Source organism: Strigops habroptila, chromosome 5 (assembly GCF_004027225.2).
Source record: "Strigops habroptila isolate Jane chromosome 5, bStrHab1.2.pri, whole genome shotgun sequence".
Taxonomy (NCBI): domain Eukaryota; kingdom Metazoa; phylum Chordata; class Aves; order Psittaciformes; family Psittacidae; genus Strigops; species Strigops habroptila.
Genome location: NC_044281.2, coordinates 15,763,398 through 15,783,021, shown reverse-complemented (window position 1 = coordinate 15,783,021; position 19,624 = coordinate 15,763,398). Strand labels below are relative to the sequence as shown.

General features: G+C 35.9%; 2 protein-coding genes across 5 annotated transcripts in view; one reads left to right on the top strand and one right to left on the bottom strand.

The window, feature by feature from the left end:
- Positions 1-3,197, top strand: part of ITGA4 (integrin subunit alpha 4) — a 37,679-nt gene extending 34,482 nt beyond the window's left edge. The window contains exons 26-29 of one of the 2 annotated variants that reach the window (XR_003991509.1): positions 208-306; positions 487-606; positions 1,413-1,800; positions 2,283-3,197. Coding sequence is in view for 1 of the 2 variants with exons in the window: in XM_030487044.1 (XP_030342904.1) it covers positions 208-306; positions 487-606; positions 1,413-1,505 (312 nt within the window). In the remaining variant the exon portion in view is untranslated. Of the gene's footprint in view, positions 1-207; positions 307-486; positions 607-1,412 lie in introns of both variants that reach the window. The other variant, XM_030487044.1, reaches the window with a different exon arrangement.
- A 440-nt stretch (positions 3,198-3,637) lies between these two features.
- The window catches only part of CERKL (ceramide kinase like), a 57,678-nt gene continuing 41,691 nt past the window's right edge, over positions 3,638-19,624 (bottom strand). For 2 of the 3 annotated variants that reach the window (XM_030487045.1, XM_030487046.1), the window contains 9 exons: positions 18,465-18,607; positions 13,385-13,459; positions 11,808-11,985; positions 11,467-11,535; positions 11,131-11,159; positions 10,938-11,046; positions 7,830-7,926; positions 6,360-6,535; positions 3,638-5,554 (listed from right to left, as the gene is read on the bottom strand). In XM_030487045.1, coding sequence (XP_030342905.1) covers positions 5,473-5,554; positions 6,360-6,535; positions 7,830-7,926; positions 10,938-11,046; positions 11,131-11,159; positions 11,467-11,535; positions 11,808-11,985; positions 13,385-13,459; positions 18,465-18,607 — 958 coding nt within the window. In that variant the 3' untranslated portion in view covers positions 3,638-5,472. Of the gene's footprint in view, positions 5,555-6,359; positions 10,596-10,937; positions 11,047-11,130; positions 11,160-11,466; positions 11,536-11,807; positions 11,986-13,384; positions 13,460-18,464; positions 18,608-19,624 lie in introns of all 3 variants that reach the window. The other variant, XR_003991510.1, reaches the window with a different exon arrangement.

Here is a 19,624-nt window from a genome sequence, read left to right as displayed (position 1 = left end):
GGATTTAAGTAAAATCCAACTGGGCTTCATTCCAGTTTCTGGTACTAATTTGTTTTGTGACCAGAAAAAGGCACCATTGTGTGTTTGTGTGAGATTCTGTTTCTGTGAGCAGCTGTGTTACCATTTTTGCTGGGTAGGAATTGATGTGTTTAAGTTATTTTATAAAAGACAGGATTTTTATTTATTTATTTTTTTTTTTTTAATTAGGATGATGCATCAGCATTGAAGTTTGAAGTAAGAGCAACAGCCTCACCAGAAAAAAATGCAAAAGTTATTGAATTACACGAGGACAAGCAAGTTGCATATGTAAGAAATTCTCTTAATGGATTTGTGATAAAATTGTAGAATTCTATACAAATCTATGCACAGGCAGTGAATATAGTCTTGATTACTTAACAATGTAATTCATTTTCCTAGGTTGTTTTAGTATCTTTTGGGGGGGGGGGGGAATATCAGTTAGAACTAACTTTATTTTCTGCTTTCCAGGTCTATTTGGAAGGAGTGCACAACCAAAAGCCCAAATACCATGTTACTGTGCTAATAATTGGAACAGGCTTAATAGTTGGTGTTGCCTTGTTTTTGCTTCTTTCATTTATATTATGGAAGGTAAGTTTACAGTAGTTCTCAGTTGTTCTCAGGTTAGGAATTCACCGTTGGTGGATCTTTGGAGCTGTTAATGCAGGTTAAAGGATAAATAATATTTTATTACAGTCTGTCCTTTCTAAAGAAACATAATTCCTCCTGCAACTTGTGGTTTTTTCAAACTACTCTGTTTTCCTTCATTTTATCTTATCTTCTGCGTATTCTACATCTTCTGGTACTCAACACCACAATCCCTTTCCCGTGATTTATATGGCATCTCATGTTTGCAACTGATTTATATAATTTGATGATATCAAGTGGATCATTTTTGTGGGATGGTGCTCCACAGTGAATGCCACTTGACACATGATGACTAATAGTCTACAACGTTGTTTCATGCCAGAATAAAATGTTTAAGATTTTAAACTGCAACATAAATGCTAAATAGTGATTAAGAGATTGCTAACTTCTCTACCTATCTACCTGCAGACTTTCTCTATCCATTGTTTCTCTCAGGGAAGTATAAAAGTGAAACAAAGTTAACAGGAAAGTTTTATCACCATTTCACATTTTAAAAAATACTGGATTCTGTGGACTGTTACAGTTCACAAGCCCACAAGTCCTTACTCCTTGCAGGAGAGTATGAGCCTCCCAAAAAGTAAAAGAAAAAGCAAACCCTCTTTTTTGATTGATGAGTAACACTTGATTACTTGTTACAACAAAGCAATGGCAAATACCGTATATATGCATTTTATTTTAGTTTATCTTTTATGGTTTAGATTTGATAACTAAGATTTGCTGACAACAGTTTCCAAAATTATGTATTTCAGATTGGCTTTTTCAAAAGGCAATACAAACAAGTCTCTCAAGACAAGAACAGAAGAGACAGCTGGAGTTTTACAAGTGGGAACAAAGATGGCTAAGATGGCAAATAAACATTTGATTTTAAAATGAAGACTTTCAGATTCAAGTTAATTTGCAGGAAAAACATCAGTGACAAGAAATTGGTCACTCTTACAAAATGCATTTTATTTCCTTGAACTGTATGGAGGACTACACCTTAGAGTACTGTTGTTTTTCTAATATGAAAATGGTAAACCAATTTGTTTTGAAGTCTTACAGTAATATTGAAATGCCATACATCTATCTGGTTTCAAACAGACAGAAGAACACTAAAGAGGAGAAGAATTACTTACCGGAAAGAAGAATTTCTAGAAGGTAATAACATTTCATCAATCCTGGAAAATAAGATCTCAGACACATTAGCATGAGTTATTCTATTGATTTTCAAGTTTCAATAATCTTTTAATTAGCCATTCAAAAAGAAAACCTTCCTTATCTTGCTTTGGAGTTTTACAAGGGTAAATTAGCCTAAAACAATAGAAGGACTGCAAGTAGAGCACAAGGATGTAGGAAACGGGCATTGGAAGCTGTCCTGGCCTTCTGAATGGAACCTCATCAGCCTTTTGGCTTCACAGGCACAGCCACAACACTGCAGAGACTTAGACACCCAGGCAAGGCAGAACCAAGAAGGTTAAAGGCAGTCCAGAGCAGGGAATTCTGTGGGGTAGCCTGGAAATACAGCACAGAATCCTCTCTCAGTGTTAGAAAGAGTAAAGTATTGGAGATCATAATTTGTAGCCGTCTTTCACATGGTACTTGCAAGCATGACAGAATTACTTGTTCCGTCCTTTCCTCAGGTACTGCTGCCATGATATTTTGGACTTCTCCAGTGAACTATTTCTATGTGGGTTTTTTTTAAAGCAAGTATTTATTTTTATTTATTTGAAGATTTTTCTACAGTACTTAGCATAGTAGTATTTAGTATTGGCATTCTTCTGGGACCTGGGGAAAAAAAAAAAAGCACCCTCACATGATGACAGAACAGAACCACATACCAAAAAGATGCCAAAGGCCAACCTTACTGGGCCAAATTTTATCTTTAGATGTGCCACCTGAAAGTACTTAATAACGAAGTCATTTGGAGAGCTACCTTGGGTTCCTGTAATGTTGTCACATAAATACCTTCCAAATAGAAATCCTCAGGAGCCACTCAGCGGAAAGGCAAATGACTGAATATAAATATGGTTCAAACCACTGCTCTGCTACTACAGGAAGTTTCTTCAGGTAGATAAGTTTGCACTGCCACCTAGCTTTGGTGAAATAGTACAATCCAGGGGAAAAGAAAAAATGTTACTTTGCTCCCCAGTACAGCTGCAGAATGTACAACTTCTTCAATAACTGAATCTATTGCAACAGCCGGATGCAATAGTGCCTTTCTTGGCATGCCTTTGAAGTCTTTCTGAACAGCAAGGAGAATTGAATGTAGTATGTACTTACACTTTGAAACTGCACAGGACAGCCTGAGATTCAAACGCAATACAGAGTGCCTTCAACAAGCACTTCTACTAATAGAGTGTTTGGTGCCATAAAAGCCACATCATCTGCAGATTCTAAAGGTATTGGGGACCATTTTGTAGTTTCCTTTCACTTCATTTGATGCCAAAGATGTGGATCTCTCCAAATTTTTTCTCTAAAATCTTCTGCAGTGTAAGGACAAATGAATGTGCATATATTTTTTACAAAAATCAAAATAAAGTATGTGAAGAATTAAATGTTTTCTTGCAAGTCTGTGAAAATATACGGAAAATGCTTATCTTCCACATGGCTTTAGTGAATTTTTGCACTTTAACCAAAATATCTCTGAACAGAAATTAGTTTGATATTACATCATATTGTGAAAACTATACCTCAAATACTGGAAGAAGCTTTAACATTCTTTTTAATACAAACAAGTAAAACTAAAGCATTTTATTTATGTGAACTATTTCAAAGGTCAGTACATGTGATAATGTTGCCTTGGAAATTACATACTTCCTGTTCAGATTTACATGTTAATAATAAAATGTTGGCTGCCTGTTCTAAAGATAGGAAGCAAAATTCATCTAGCTTTTATAAACCAGGTTGACAAAAAATGAATGTACAATGTTCTGATAGTGGCAAGGTTATAAAAAACCCACTCAATTTCATTTTATTAAAAAGAACACAAGCACATGAATGCTGTTTCTTCTGGAAGTTCAATTGTTGATTTTTCAGTTATGTAATAACAGTTAAATCTACTAAACGTAGCTGGAATCTCTTTCTTGGGCAACTTTTGGAAGTTTAAATTATCTTAACATGTTAAAAATATTTGATGTACTATAGTATTAATTATAGTAGTTTAACAGGCGAGTACTCACTGTGACTCAGACAACTGGTGTAAACTGAAATGAGAGGTTCCAGCTGGACATGAGGAAAAACACTTTCCTCCCCAGAACAGACAGGCATCAGAACAGGGGAGCAGACAAGCTGTCACTTCCCTCCTTGGAGGTTTCATTGCCAGACATGACAAAGCTCTGTAACCAGATCTGATCTCATAGCTGGACCTGCCCTGAGTAGGAGGTTGGGCTAGAGTCCTGCTGGGGCCAGGTCCAACCCAAAGGATATCATGACTCTTGATCCTACTCTGCAGCTGCTAACTTCCATACAAAGAGCAGAACTAGCTATAAGAATCCTGTGATAATTAATTACCTACGAAGCAGGCATTTGATTGTATATGAATTTGGCTCTTACTATTGGCCAGGTTTGTCCACAGAAATGGCATGAGATTTCCAACAAATAATAGTTTGTTCATGGGAGGCACAAGACCATCTGCAGTACTTTAGGTGCACTACTTTGTCTTACATATCTATCACAGGTAAGAATTTTTCACAAGTAGTATTTGAAATCAAATAAAATAGAGTAGCTGTAGATCCCATGTAAGGGCTTAGGCCCTTGATTTAACAGAATCTTAAAGGACTGGATTTCACATTATAGTCAACTGCTGACTGAAAAACGAACTTAAAGGAACTCATTCTTGCCACAAGACAATGCAGCTTTCATACCATTATTTATCAGCCACCTTCTGAACAATTCATAGACAAGCGAGCAGGAAAACGTTATCCCACTGATCCAGCAGACGGACAAACTTGTTCATCTGCTACTTTGCCAACTTAGAGAAATCCACTTCCCAGAAAGAATATAATCTGAATTTGCTGGCATCTCTAATAGTTGTATCAAATATTAAATAAGTTACAAACCCCCCATAAAAATTGTTTATGCCCTATAAAGAAATTATAAAAATTTAAGTCAACTCTAAGTTATTTATCATAGCTTTATTCTCAGCAGCAAAAAAAAACAACCTATGCTGAATATCATTTTGGTTCTAGGGAAGATAAAATACTTTTAAATATTTAGTTTGTACAAACAGTGGTCTTTAAAATACATTTCAACAAGCGAAAAGCCATATAAGACATCAGCGTATTCTTTTGTATTACTGTTTGACTAGAAACTATTTGGAAGCAAATACATTAAGGCAATGTTAAAAATTATAACTAGAAACGGAAGGACTTGATTTAAAAATATGAACAAATTGTATTTTGCCACCATTCTTCAGCATGAGCTGGTACCATACATCCACTCCCCAGCTCTATTTGAACTGAGTTACCTGACAACATGGATAGCAGCAGAAGACTTGAAAGTATCTCATACTAAATTTATTACAAAATCTAAAATAATTTTAAGGGAAAAAAAAAAATCTACTTTATTCTAATGGACACTTCTCAAACCCCAAGTTTTAGAAGAGACCAATATAATCAGTTTTCATTTTTTCTTGTTAAACCTTTACAGATAGATACAACCTGATAAAAATATGTAACTTGATAAAAATTTAAAACCAGAAATATTACAAACATCTCAGTTAAGCTTCTGCTACAAAAACTGAATTCAGTGAGTGAAAGACTGGGACCTTGTAAAGCTGTGCATAGAGGTGTGAAAAGGATGCTTTAATACAGAACTTGCAGTGTGTCCTTTCTATATGCAATTGCATGTTGCTTGGGAACTCTCCAGGTCATCAGTGTTGACTCCATAGAGATTAATAAGTTGAGGATGCACCCTGTGAAGTGAGGAAGTTAAACGTTATCAATTTCATTAATTATTGCAATGAGCATGCCACTTTTGGGGGCTGAGGGCAGGGAGAACAAATATGTATGATCTGCTATACAGAATAAAATCAAGTGAATTGCATTTTGACAATTCCTATAAGGTCATCTTTAGAAGTATTTATTACATATTCTATAACATGATCTGCCTTTTATTTTGCATACCAGGCTGTTACTCTGAGCTCTGTGCCTCCAACTAATCCTGTGGGCATTGCAGCAGAGTGAGCCACCACCCGCTTAATTCCACTGATAATCCTCCTATTTCCCTATGTATTCATAGTCTCTGTCTTAGATCCTAGATCTGGAGGAGACTATTCTCAAGCAGCACTAAGTTTTCCACAACTGAACAACTACACATTTTTATTAACCTTACACACACTGCTTTTCAAGCAGGAATCCTTATGCCAAAATAAGCTCCTTCTAGGAGTCACAGACCTTTATATCCATCTGTTGCTCTGTAAGAAACAGAAGGGTAAAGTAAGTGGCAGAAAAAAGTGGAGCTGGAGGCTGATGAAGCACCAGAAAGGAAAGGCCAGGTGGGTCATAACAAACCTTTCCAAAAACAGGCATGAGGCAACAGGGCAGAGGCCCAAACAATGGCAAAAGAGACCGACTGCAGTGCACACCAGTACTACTCTTACAGAGTTTACAACACCTAATTTTAGTGTCATCTTTATTATATACAGATGTAACACATTTAAGATTGCAGTACAAATCTGTTACATGTATACAGTCCATAAACATAATACTTAGCCTTACCGAACATGAATTTGTGATGCTGCTTTCATTAAGTCTCCATCTATATTCCAAGGGTAATTTTCTTCTGCAGAAGCAGCATTCAAATACGTATTTTCTTTGGCATCAAGCCCACTTTTAAGCTGTGGTTGTACTTTTACTTCTTGAACTGTGTAGGTCTCAACAAAGGGAAAATTGAACTAAACCAAACACAGATACATATTAAATGAAGATGAAAGATACAGGTGGTATCTTAGCAACAAACTGGATTACTTGAAATTAGAAAGCTTGCCTTTTCTTCTTTTTGGTCTTAAGTAAATGGAAACACTTAACTCCAGCTTTGATCACGAGGCATTATGTATTCCAGCTAGCATTTATAGATTAACATGCTATTTTTATCCTAAATAATGCCTCAGAAAAAAATGGTAGTGTTCCATTTGCATTCCCATATTGGATGTGCTCAATCTATAGGTGAGGTGGTACATTTTGCACACAGTAAAATAGCACATGCTTTCAGAAGATGTGAAAGCCCAAGTGGATCTTTTCCTGTGCTCTGTCCACCACTACCAGTATTCCTGCCTTAAACAAGGCTAGTTAGAATTCTAGTAAACGGTTATGTTCAGTTTAAAGGAGAATCCACATCTCCTTAGCTAATTTCTAATTACAAAGGCAAAGAGAAAAGGAAATCCTTCCTCCAAAAGCATAACCAGAAAGCATAAAATTATTTCCTAAATGCAGCTATTAGTGCTGTCACATGGAATTGCCATCCACCTCTTCCCCAAACTCTCTGACTGTTGATGAATTCAAACATAACTCTTTCTTTATGTCTTAAGTAAATGGGAACACTTAACTCCAGCTTGTAAAAGGGATTTTGCATAGTCCTGAAACATCTGAACAAGTACTAGTGTGCTTAGGCTATACACCAGGTCTGAAGGACAGCAACTTGGTACTGTGTTTGGATACTTCCTTTTTCTCTTCAAAGACAGAATAACAATCACAATTTTGAAATGCAGTTTATGCAAACATTCATAACTGAATGGAATGCCTACTGCTAAAAATCAATGGTCATAACCCACTGCTACCAGCATAGCATGCAGTGATCTACTGAAATTACGAACTTTACCTATTTCTGATGAAGAGTTGCATGATGCCTCCCTCAACCTGCATTCTTGATCTCTGTACTACCCAAAACTTAAACACAGCATGCATTTCTTTTATTGTTGTGAAAGGGCTTTACACCCATAAAACTATGGTACAACGTAAATACAATTTAAACCACAACAGATGGGCTGAAATAGGCTAATCGGTATTAGTCCAGTGATTTAAAAAGAAAAAAAAAATCCAACAAAAAAACCACACAGATAAAAAGGGGGCTAATGTATTCTGACAGGAAGCTAAGTCTCCTTATGAGGATGCTAACATTAACTCTTGCAGCATGTCTATCTTCACGATTAACTGTTCTTTTTATAATCCCCAGAAATAAAATAACAGTACCTGATTTTTTACGCTGGCATATCTTTTGAGATGTTTTATAAACTCTGTTCGAGAAGTATTTTGTACAACAATGAGAGCCATGCTTCCATTATTCAACCTGAAAAGCGAACCAATTTATGTCCCAAAAGAAAATTCATTAATTTGGAAGTTTAACAGGTTAATTAATAGACTAGTCTCAATGTTTTTCATATCTTTTGCCACCCCCTCTAGATCAATATAAACTATGCAATTGACATTATATAGTATCCGTATATTTATAGCATACACTGTAATAATAAAAATGTACTCCCTTATCAATATGTGTAATTTATTGAACCTAATACATATAATTTACCATCCCTTATTTTCTCCTTAACAGGTAGTTTTAAACATTGAGGATCACAAATCTATCTTTTCACTTTTCTCCAGCAAAGTAGAATAATTACCATAAATGCTGTGAGACAGAGCTCTACCATAAAGCCATTGCCATGATGCATGCAAGCCCATCCCAATCATACAGCCCACTGCAAATGGCTTCATTCACCTCTTCCATTAAGTCTCATGCTGCCCTAACAAAGATCCGGATCTTCAGCTATGCCGCTATTCAAACTCTCTTAGCAGTTGTCAGTACAGTTCTACTTACACATTTCACAAAGACCATAAAAGTTAAAAACTAAAGGAATTTTGTACAAGATGAAACAGTCATATACTAGAGTTTAACCAAGAGGAGACCCCACAGTGCAGGCTCAGTGGTCCTAGGCATTCAGTCACCATTAAAATTTTAGCACCTTTGAGAATCTGGGTTAGGCAATGAGCTAGTAAGAATTCATATATTCCTTAATGCAAGTGTAACTTGTCTCAGAAGATAACAACCTGAATCTCAATGCAATGATGCCTAAGTCCCATTTAATTTATAGAGACAAATCAATGTTCAACAAGACTATCTGATGAACACGACAATCACAGCTGAGATTGTGTTCTGTAAAGAGATTATGTATTTCATATCTTCTGAATACACATCATACATATATATTTATTTATTAATTCAGCATGTATGCTTGGAAAATATGTTAAGAATATTTTAAAAAATAATGCTGCCAGCCTACCACCACAGACCTCTCCCCGTTGAACAACTGCATCAGGAATGTTCTCAGACTATGACACAGCACAATCCAGAAAGATAATTTTTACATAACCATGGAATAAGTCACCTGGCACAGCATTACTTTGCTGATTTAGGAAACAGTGATTGTGAAATTGAAGAAGTTGCCTCCTTATCATATTTGCTGCAATAGAGGGGCACAGGAGGCTACTGGGCAATGCATTTTGGCACTACAGCCTTTTCTCTTCAGAGGCAACTAAAAATTGTCATTAATTCTTTTGAAAGCCCAACCTGCAGCAAAGCACACCACCTATGCTGTAAGAAACGAATGTCTCACATGGCTCACATAGTGCAGACAGTTAAACATATCTTGACATGTTTCTGCAAATTTAGACGAGTGCAACTAGAGATACGGGCAGCAGTCAAAGCTTTCATTCCACTTCAAATGTCTTCACACAGCAAAAACTTCTTGGAGAAAATAGGACAGAGTGGAGAAACCTAGCCGAGTTTAGCTGATGCTTCCATAATGGGTCTTGAGACTCTAACAATTAGTGCAACATTCAAGATGCTATTCACTATGAGAAGTGAAGCATCAAGTCTGAAGAGTCTACTTTTTCTGCCTTACTAGCTGACTGCACTCCTAACCTTTTTGGTTTTTTTAAAGAGAGGGGAAAAAGGATCCACTGAGAGCAAAAAAAAAGGGGGATCCACTGAGCAACTACACTGTGGGAGAAACAGGCTCATTCAATCCTGCAATAACTGCATGGAGTTGTCATAAAATTCCCTGTCACTGAGAAACAGGTGCCAGAACAGACGGAAAGAGAAAGCAAAGCTAAAAAAGAATAGTTTCACAGAATCACAGAATCGTTAGGGTTTGAAGGGACCTCTGGAGATCATACAGTCCAACCCCCCCTGCCAAGGCAGAGCCACCTAGAGCAGGTGAAACTGTTGGGTTTAACAAGAAAAAGAACCAGTTTCTCATCAGTTTCTACTGACTGGTAACATACGAAATGCTGAACAAAGAAAGTTACTAGGAGGGGACAGCATGAGGGTACTGTCTTGAGGTAAATGAGGCTTAGCAAGACACCTGTAGCAAAGAAAACTTCTCAATAGGACTTTCATCAGAACCTCTTGTTTCTACATTGTTTCCACCAGATCAGCCAGTAATTGTGAAGAAAAATACCGGAACACTTTTAAGGCACATCTATTTTCACCTGATGATGATTAAATGAAACACATCAGACTCATTCCAGCAACTTGCCCAAGTGTTGTGGGGTTTTGTTTTTTAATAGATAAACAAGCACATATATAAAAATATGAGTTTCTGCATTCTTTTTTGAGAGAGCATGTTATATTTCATGTATAACTTCAAAGTTTATACTTGCTATTCTGTTTAATGGTCAACTGGATACATCAAGTACAAATATTTATCACCTGGATAACTGTTTTGATCACCACAAAGTATGCTCTCCACAATGAGCTAATGGCAAAATGAGTCAATGTCAACAACCAGATTACACACTCGTTTGTTTCCCAAAACCCCTCCACACAGAAACAGCATTTCCCACGTTCAGGGGAAATTAAAAAAAAACAAACAGATGACAAGTGTGAATTTCAGTTCTTCATACAAGGAGAAAGATTCATATTTCATTTCTTCTGGCTCTGAAGCAGAAGATGAGGGGCACCTTTATATTTGGAAAAAATAAAGAATGAAGTTTCTACATATAGCCAAATCCTATGACAGATGACTGCTCCATGACTATTACTCAAGTCAGACTTGCCAACTAATTTAATCACAGCAATTATCCACTCATTATTCTAGTTAGACTGCTTGACCTTATTTGCCTGATCCAAAAACTGACTACAATTCCTGGGATTATCGAGTCTGCTGCAGTCCATGCTCCCTCCCCCATTCCAGAGGGGACCTAGACTACCTAAACACAGGCCTGTATTCTTGGAAAAGCCAAGGTCTTAAGGTAAGATGTCAGAATTTATAGACATGACTAATTCTCTAAACCCCTACTGACCTCGTATTAGGTGCCAAGCCTCTTGGTGCCATTGAACACAGACAAGGGATTGCCATAATGCTCACATTCAGGAAGTGACCCTGAATTTTGTGCCATTGATCCTTGCTACCTAAATGTAACAGAGTAATTCTATATTACTCCAGTATAAACAGCCACAGTTCACTTTCAAATAACTATAAAAGCAAAAACTCACCCTTCTTTTTAATTTTCTCTCTCTTCTTTCTAAAAGAGTGAAAACACGTAGGTAAAATAAAGTCTTTTTAGCACATTTAAACAACATCTACTTTAGAAAAGAGTAAGATATTAATGGAACTGAAAAAAACCAATAATACTGACTGGAAGACTCTATAGTCTATAGGGAACATTTTACAAAGTGTACAAGACTGCAGTTCTCAAAATGTTTTGGGTGTTTTTTTTAAGGTTATTTTACCTGATGATCAAATCTGAAAAGAACTAAGAATTTGTACAGTTTTATCTTCAAAGACACAATTTTTTTAGCTTTGGAATCGTTTGACTCTGGTTTACTTACTTGTCATTCTCATGAGAGTCTTCCTGTGGAATTTGTAGAGGTAGAAATGATAATTCACATTCCTCTGGCCTAGAAAAGTATTGATAGTTGCTATCATGAAAACCAATATTCTGATTGCTAGACAGACTTTTATCCAAGTTAAGATGATATTAAAGAGATGCTGAATATGCAGACTTTATCTCCTCTTTAATTTGTAAGAGGGTTATACATCACATCTGAGTTAAATCTGTCTGCAATTAAGACAGCTAAACTACTGCTGCCTATATTTTTACCACATTAATTATTACATTTTCCTCAAGAAAATGAGAAATGCTAGAAAAATATAACAGCTCATGGCATACTTGAGATCTGCCAGTGTTTTGATAAAAGCAAAATCCTTCCGCTGATTGGAGGGCATCCAACGGTGTTTCTCGGCCAAAGCCAGAGTCCTTGCACCAAAACCAAACATAGCTGAGAACCCAAACCGCAACAGCTTGGTTGGCGTACTGAAAGTACAGACATCTACTGGTTGAATATGTCCTAAAATATCAAAGATAAAGATCAGAAATGAGAAATTACATTGGTATTTCAAACTGAATACAACTTATTATTTCCTTTTCACCTAATTTAGCTGCAAGAAAAAACTCCAGACTTTTCTCTCTCTAGGAATTTGAGTTTTACTAATAGAAACCAGAATCAGTCTAGATACAGTTAAAACCCCTAAAAGCAGTCATTTCAGAGAACAAAGTTCAGATGCTTCAAAATGTTAAAAAAGTTACAGTGAAAATTCATCTACTTCATCATGCTGCCAAGGGTCTGACACTTAATTCTATTCAGAATTTCAACAATCAGTATCAAAGAAAATTTAATATTTCTACTTAAATATTTGCAACCATTTCCTCAAATATTTGAAATGACCAAACAGTGTACTTGGGGAAATACAGAACACTTACATGTAGGGTTTACATGTATTAATGTTTACAGTTATAGAATTTACACATCTAATTCCGTTCAAGATAGGGTACATACATTTATTCTGTAATAGAACCTGGGTGGCTCCATTTAAAAAAGACAGGTTTAGATTTTACTTAAAAGGCTTGTATATCACTATCTAAGAAATAGAGCAAAGGCTTTTCCACTGCTGACTGCAAGGTCTAGGAAACAAATACTCAAGATGGACCCTCCCCGTTCTTCTCTTCTTTTATTTGGAATTCTTTTATTTGCTTTGAGAGGAATGTTAACGTTGCTCGAGTAAGTATTTGCTATTTCCTAAGACCTGAAAATAAGGTTTGCACTAGCAATGTCATTTTTCCTTTTAGCATTATTACATTTTCACATTCAGAAAGCTATTAATTGTGCAGATCAAATGGCCAGCTATACATTTTTTGCTACTAACAAAGCTTTCTTATAGAAACTGTTAGTATTTAAATGAAATGCATGTGAAGCTAAAAAGACAAATGATACTTTCTCAGAAATATGATAATACTTTCCTGAAAAGCCCAGTCCTAACAAGCTCAAGCTGAGAGAATTCTATATTTTCCTATTGTCCTCAGCAGGTACATTAAAGTAAAATAATCAAGTGATTATGCAACATATCATTGCATAACAACACACACAGAGTAACACTATCAAGTCTGGAAAAGGTTACTTTTTGCATTAAAAGAATATCAGTAATAGGGCATGAATGCCAAAATCAGACATTACTCCATGGCAGATTTTAGTTATCAGGAGATGAGGTCCATAATCTTTATTACTGAACTATCCTCAATGAATCATAACCATTCCCGTACACTATAAATCAAGATAAAATCATTTGCATTTAAAAATACAGTTTGCAGTGATATAGCATAATGCTGTGTCATTATTAAACAAATCATTGTGGCATTCTAGACACTGCTTTATTATTTAAAATATGATAACATATGTAATAAATATTTACCCATTATAATATGCAACGTTGCCGTCACTGCATGCTTAATACCATGGAGAGTATGGGCCAAAATATTAGTAGTACCTGTAAAAGTGAAAACAAACTATTGTAAGAATGAGAGATATAGAACAACAGGAAAAATATACACAACATTTTTTGAGTTAAGAAACTAAGGCATTTACTGCATTTTAAAGGGGGGAAAAAAAAAAAAGAGCACCTTAATGTTGGTAACAGCAGAAATGCTGAATAGTACAAATTAAAATCATTAAAACTTCCAGAGGTCTGTAAAATCTTCTCTGCAAATTCATTCGTGTTGTAAAAACCAAGGGTTGGGGCTTTGCAAAAATTGATGCGTTGGAGGGTTTTTTTAACTAGCTCCTTAAAAATCACTTCTTCTGTACCTAACTGCTGTACTGTGGAACCATACTAGAAGGCAGATTACCTGATAAGATATATTTGGGAAATATTTTTAAGTTGTAAAAATAATATAATACCCAGCCAGTACATTTCCCGGACAAATTTCTACTAGATCTAGTCTAAGGTAGCTGCTGTGCCTCTTGCAGGCTACATTTAGATTCTCAGAAACAATAGTGAAAGAATAACTGGGAAATGTATGTCAGTATCTCACAGAGCACCTGTTACATCCTTAGAGCTCCTCAGCCTCTGAAAGTAATTCTGAATATTCAGAACCTCATGGGAAACCTTCATAACATCAGAGAGAAGAGCTCTGAGTAAGGTTCTCAGGGTTCCTACTACATAAAGGAAATAAGTGAGGTACATCTATCAAGATTACAGATATAAAACATTCTCTGAAGATTACATCTCCAGTGGTACATGGAAGAAATCAGGTTATGTACAGTTTTAGTCTTTGAACAATTCAAAAAGAAATGTAATTTCATTCACCTATTTCTTAAAATTTTATAGGTGACTATACTACTAATTTCTTCCTCCTTCTCCTAAAAAAAAAAAAAAAAAAAAAGTTGTGTTTAAATCCAGCAAATTGCGATTATGAAGTACTTTAAAAGAATAAACTGACAACTTCGAAAGCTAAACGCAAGTCTCTGCTTTTTTTCTCCCAAAAGAAAGTCTCTCTAGATACACTAACAAGAAGTCCAGTTTACTAAGAATATTACAATTTCAATAATTTATACCCAATAATTTATATCCAACAACTCAACTAAAAGCAATTTGAACTTTCATTTCTGTGCTATTCCCATAAAAAGGGCAAAATTGTAGCTGTACGTACCATTTACCATGTAAAAAAATAGTGAGTTTTTCAATTCAAGGAACATAAAATACAGTTCTATATGAAAAATTTGGGAACAGAAGAATTAGGTTTGACCTAAAAAGCAATTCTTCACAGAATAATACAAGTACATGCCCAACAGAATTTCACGTTTGAATTACTTATGAGATTTAACATCTAGATCAAACGAATTCTGCTTAGCCAGTGAAGCTAGCTAAAGAAGTAGCTCAAAAGTACTCATATATTTCCGTGGATCAATTTTTTGCAACTCTTATCAACTCTTATAGGTACCTCTCCCAGACAAAGGAAATCGGACACACAAGCAGCAGATCTTTACAACTCATGAAAACTGCATGTATTTCCCATAAACTGACAATAGGAAAGTTGTTGTTCTGAAGAAAAAAAAAAAATTTTATATATATATATATACATATATCTTTTTTTCTTTGTCACTGAAGATCAAGCTAATAAAAGAGCACAAGGCTTTTCTGTACTTCTGAAGATCAGGCTGGTATGTCTTAAAACTGGGTTTCCTCATTTAAGTAAGAGAAATTTATCGATACAGATGGCAGCAAGATAACAAATGACCATGGCTGAAGTCAATACCAATCTTCATATTGACTTTAATGAGAATTAAATCTCATTCCTACTAAACAGGATAGGCACAAGTAATTGCACGATTCTCAAATCTGTGGAGCTCATTAACATTTGCAGAAGAAAACAAGGCAAAACCCCACCCCTTCATGACTCCTGAGAATAGAAACCAAGTGCTGTCTGTTTTCAAAAGCGTAAGTACTACATCCACCTTTCCACAAGTTGAAGATCTAGACCTAGAACAAACATAGTTTTGCAATAGCAAGTATTATTCTTTAAATAAAACTCTTCATACAACAGCATTTTGATCCTAGTAATGATTCAATAATGTCTCATTGCCTAGCTCCTATACAAGCAGGATGCCATCAAAAAATCAAACAAAACCCTAAACCACCAACCCCCTCCCCCCCAAAAAAACCACACAACCAAACAACAAAACAACAGCCACCAAGCTTATAAACAGAGTGAAAACAATGGAAGTTATCATATGAAAGATGTTCTAATACAAGCTTTGCTGATTTAAGTGGTGATTCCATAATAATGGTTTTAATGCCATTATTCATCTTCCCAAATAATCTTTTTCTCCCCTATGTAAGCTCTGAATATTATTTACCAATAACAAGATGGTTCCCCTGAACACTATCATGTTACTTGGAGACTAATAACCCTTGTGATGCTCATGTATGGGCTTGCACCCCTCACAGGTTACTAAATCACATTTTTAGATCTCACTCCAACTATTCATTTTACAGTAAAAAGGTTTCATCCATACAACTCCAGCGTCTCTGTCGCCAGCATTTTTTTAAACAGAAATAAAGATTATTCAAAAAATACAATTCTGTTGAAAATATTAACCCATTTTCCTGACATTATAACAACTTCCTACAACCTCCTTCCTACAAAATGTGCAAAAGCATCACAGTAAGGACAAAGTATCTGCAGGTCATGTAAAGCATGACTGATGAAGGTACAAAACAGAAATTGTATAGAAAAAAATTGTCCTTGGAAGTGCAAGCACTTCTGCAGTACAATTAACTTAATTAACCAGACAACATGAATATTCATAAGGCTGTTAATGTCTCCCCCATCCAAACAGATAAATGTGATGTAATGACTTCCTAGTCAAGCATAGCTAAAATTCTGATGAAAACTGCACCAACATTTTGGTTCTTTGCCTGAAATATCACAGAAATTGACAGTCCCTAAGTAATATTTTATTTTCTGAATTAATTGGAAATCATGAATTTATTTAAATGAACCTTTTAGGACCAAAAGGTTCACAGCCATCAGATAAAGATTGTCTCTTGTTCTGTAATCACTGGATAGCTTTTTTAATGTTCTTCCAGTTCCCCCTCCCCTTCCTCCCATTCCCCCTCTGCACAGTTCCTTAGCAGTAGTTCCCATAGCAACACACGCTCCTGCTAATGGCCAGCAGTGCCACTGCAGGCTTCCCCACATCTCATCCATTTGATTTGGACCAGAATAAGGCAGCTCAGTAGAGTATTGTAGTAAAAACACACTCCCCTCTGGACCTTTCTCTTCAGGAGGTAAACTGTTTCAAGAGCAGCTCCTTCCCATCAAGTTGGCTGAAACTTCAAAATGCTGTCTTAACTACTTATAATAGAGGCTACAACCAGAGTTTAAGCCACTCAATCCCATAATACAGCTTCTATTTTTACTCGGCTGGAGAATCCTAATAATTTGGTACAATGGATTTCTAGGCAGGGAAGAAGATTAATTGACCACTGAGTTCCATCTTCATCATGTGCACAAGTATACTTACCTGTTTTCCTAAGTGACTACTTTTTTGAGTATCAGTAATACGGAAATAAGCGATAGGTTATTTTTAAGAACCTGTTAGGGAGTTTCTCATAAATTATTCTCACCCTCTCTTTTAACAAAGTCTATGGCATTCTGTGTAACAAGCCGTACAGCATTCTTTTGGATTTACAAATCCTTTTAGATCATGACATATTTGTCTTAAACTGAAGAGAGTAAGCCCTAATGATGAGGCACAGTGACCTAAGCACACCCAAACAGCAAGGAGTCAGTGCTGGAGATTCCAGCTCAGCAGTCAAGACATTCACAGCAACTGAACAGGTAAGTGATGTGATGGTCCATCTGCTGCACTAAAATTCATTTGCCTCATGTCTTCAAGATTTCTGTATCTTTTACCAACAGGTTTCCAAGGGGTTTTCAACTTGAAAAAAGCTGGTGTAATCTTGCATATTTAAAAGCAACTAGTCCCTGTCTTAATGCACTTTTAGAAGTGCAAAGCAAGTCAGAGCACTTAAAACCTGCTTGCTCATTCAAAACTGACTTGCTCTTTTTTCGGTAGAAAACTGAAACCAGCAATTTGCTGTTTACCTGGCTGCAGGAATTTTTTCCTTACTAGTTAAAAACATATGAGAAATCACATCAAGTTGTCACATTAGCATCCACACCAGAAGGCAGTGTCCATGCAAAAATACCCCTCTTCTTGTAAAGAGAAGTGATTCATATACCAGTCCAGAATCCACCCTGCCTGTACTAATTCTAGCTAAACCTCCCTTCCTGGCCGAAGTCATGCTCTAAGAAGGGCAAATACAAAAATTGTGAGGAGAAGGGACACACACGCAGACCCCCCCAATCCCCAAACAAAGAAACCACACCAGAAGATGCAAGTATAAGTTAATAAAAGAGCAAGAGGATTTTAAGAGAGATGTATACATTTTCAGGTCTAGAGGAAAAGACAGAAAGCTGGTTTGTGTGCAGTTTTGTTTTGGTTTTTTTGCCTTTTTTTTTAAACTGTAATCCACAAAATGTATTCCTAGGACACCATTTAAAAATAGACCTTAAGCATGAATCCAACTGAGAATCCTGCCAAGAAGACTGGGGAGAGAAGCAAAGCAGCATGGCTTATATTAAGAAAACTCTAGAGTTTTTATTTGGTATCATTTCTGGCAGCAAATAGGGACAAAACTTGATCTCTGCATGGATCAGCTGAAAACTATTTTAGTTTTCTTCATCCTAAGCTTGTTCCTTTAGGCAAAGAGCTCATCTGTGCCATTACTACAAATTATCATAATGATTTAAAATCTAGTCATTCGTAATCAATCTAAATCACTAATTTAGGACAGTTATTCAATAGCTCCCTTAAGTAACTGAAGCTTTAGCACCAAGAACAGCCTCTAGGAGCCAAAGTTGTAAAACATGCCAGAGGGATTTAAAACAGATGACTTACAAAATGTAACTACCTTTTGGTCTCACCTGCTGGTATTACTCCAAGAGGAACTGGTGCTCTGACAGGCGCTGGTATATAGTCTGTGTCTTTGCCAGCATCCATCTGGGCTTTAAGTAGTAGACCATGAGTGACTTCACTGACAGATCCATCTCCACCGACACAAACTACCCTATTACAAAACAAAAATGCTAAACAGTTCAAAATAAACTCTTTCATAGCTGAGCAAACAAGTGGAAGGCAGCTATCACACACCATATACATTATGATATTTCAAATAGCTAAAAACCATTCTTTTTAAGAACAAGATAGGGCTTCACTGTCAGATCAGTGAATGTTAACTAACAAGATATAAGCATCCTTATTTCTGCTTTCTTCTATCTCAGTAGGAGTAAATATATTTAACAACTTAGAAAGTATTTCTTACCTTATCACACATTCTGCATGTGAACTGATCAGATGGAAGAGTTAAGCACATGCTCAAGTGCCTCAGTGGAAAAGTTCCTTTAAGTCTTGCAATGCTGACCCAGATAAGCATTCCAATGCTTTCTAAATGCCCCTCACCAAATATTACAATAAAACTAAAAATACTTGAAAACAGCTAATTCCACACACTATGCAGGCAGTTGAGGGATTTAGCAAGGTATAAAACCCCAGTGCCAGCAATCCTTTGCATCAAGGTACTTAATCACTGCTTCTGGAGCATGTAATTAAACTCCCACCTGCTGTGGCTATAGAGAGGAATGCATTTGTCTGTAAAAGCTCTGTTACAGCAAACATCTTTTTTTTTCTGTTTTTGTTTATCTAAGTGACTATTAAAGTGATGCTCCAGATTAGCAATGTTTGAAAGTTATATGTTTTTAAGGTAAACACATTTTTATGATAAAAATACTAATAGTACACTCCAAGCATTTACAATACAAGATTGACTTTAGGTGGCACTTAAGATTTTTTTTTTTTCATTTCTATATGAATTCAGTTCTGAAACTATATCAAATAACCAGATAAAATTGGTAAGCTCTTTATATGAAAATTCTCACTATGTTACTAGATGTTTAAATTAAATTATCTCAGCTCCTTTAGCATTTTTCTTCAGTTTGTATTATTATTTCCTAGCTATTTTTTAATTTCTGTATTATTAGGTATGTTTCCTCTATCTATCTAAACACTGCCCACATAAAACAAAAAA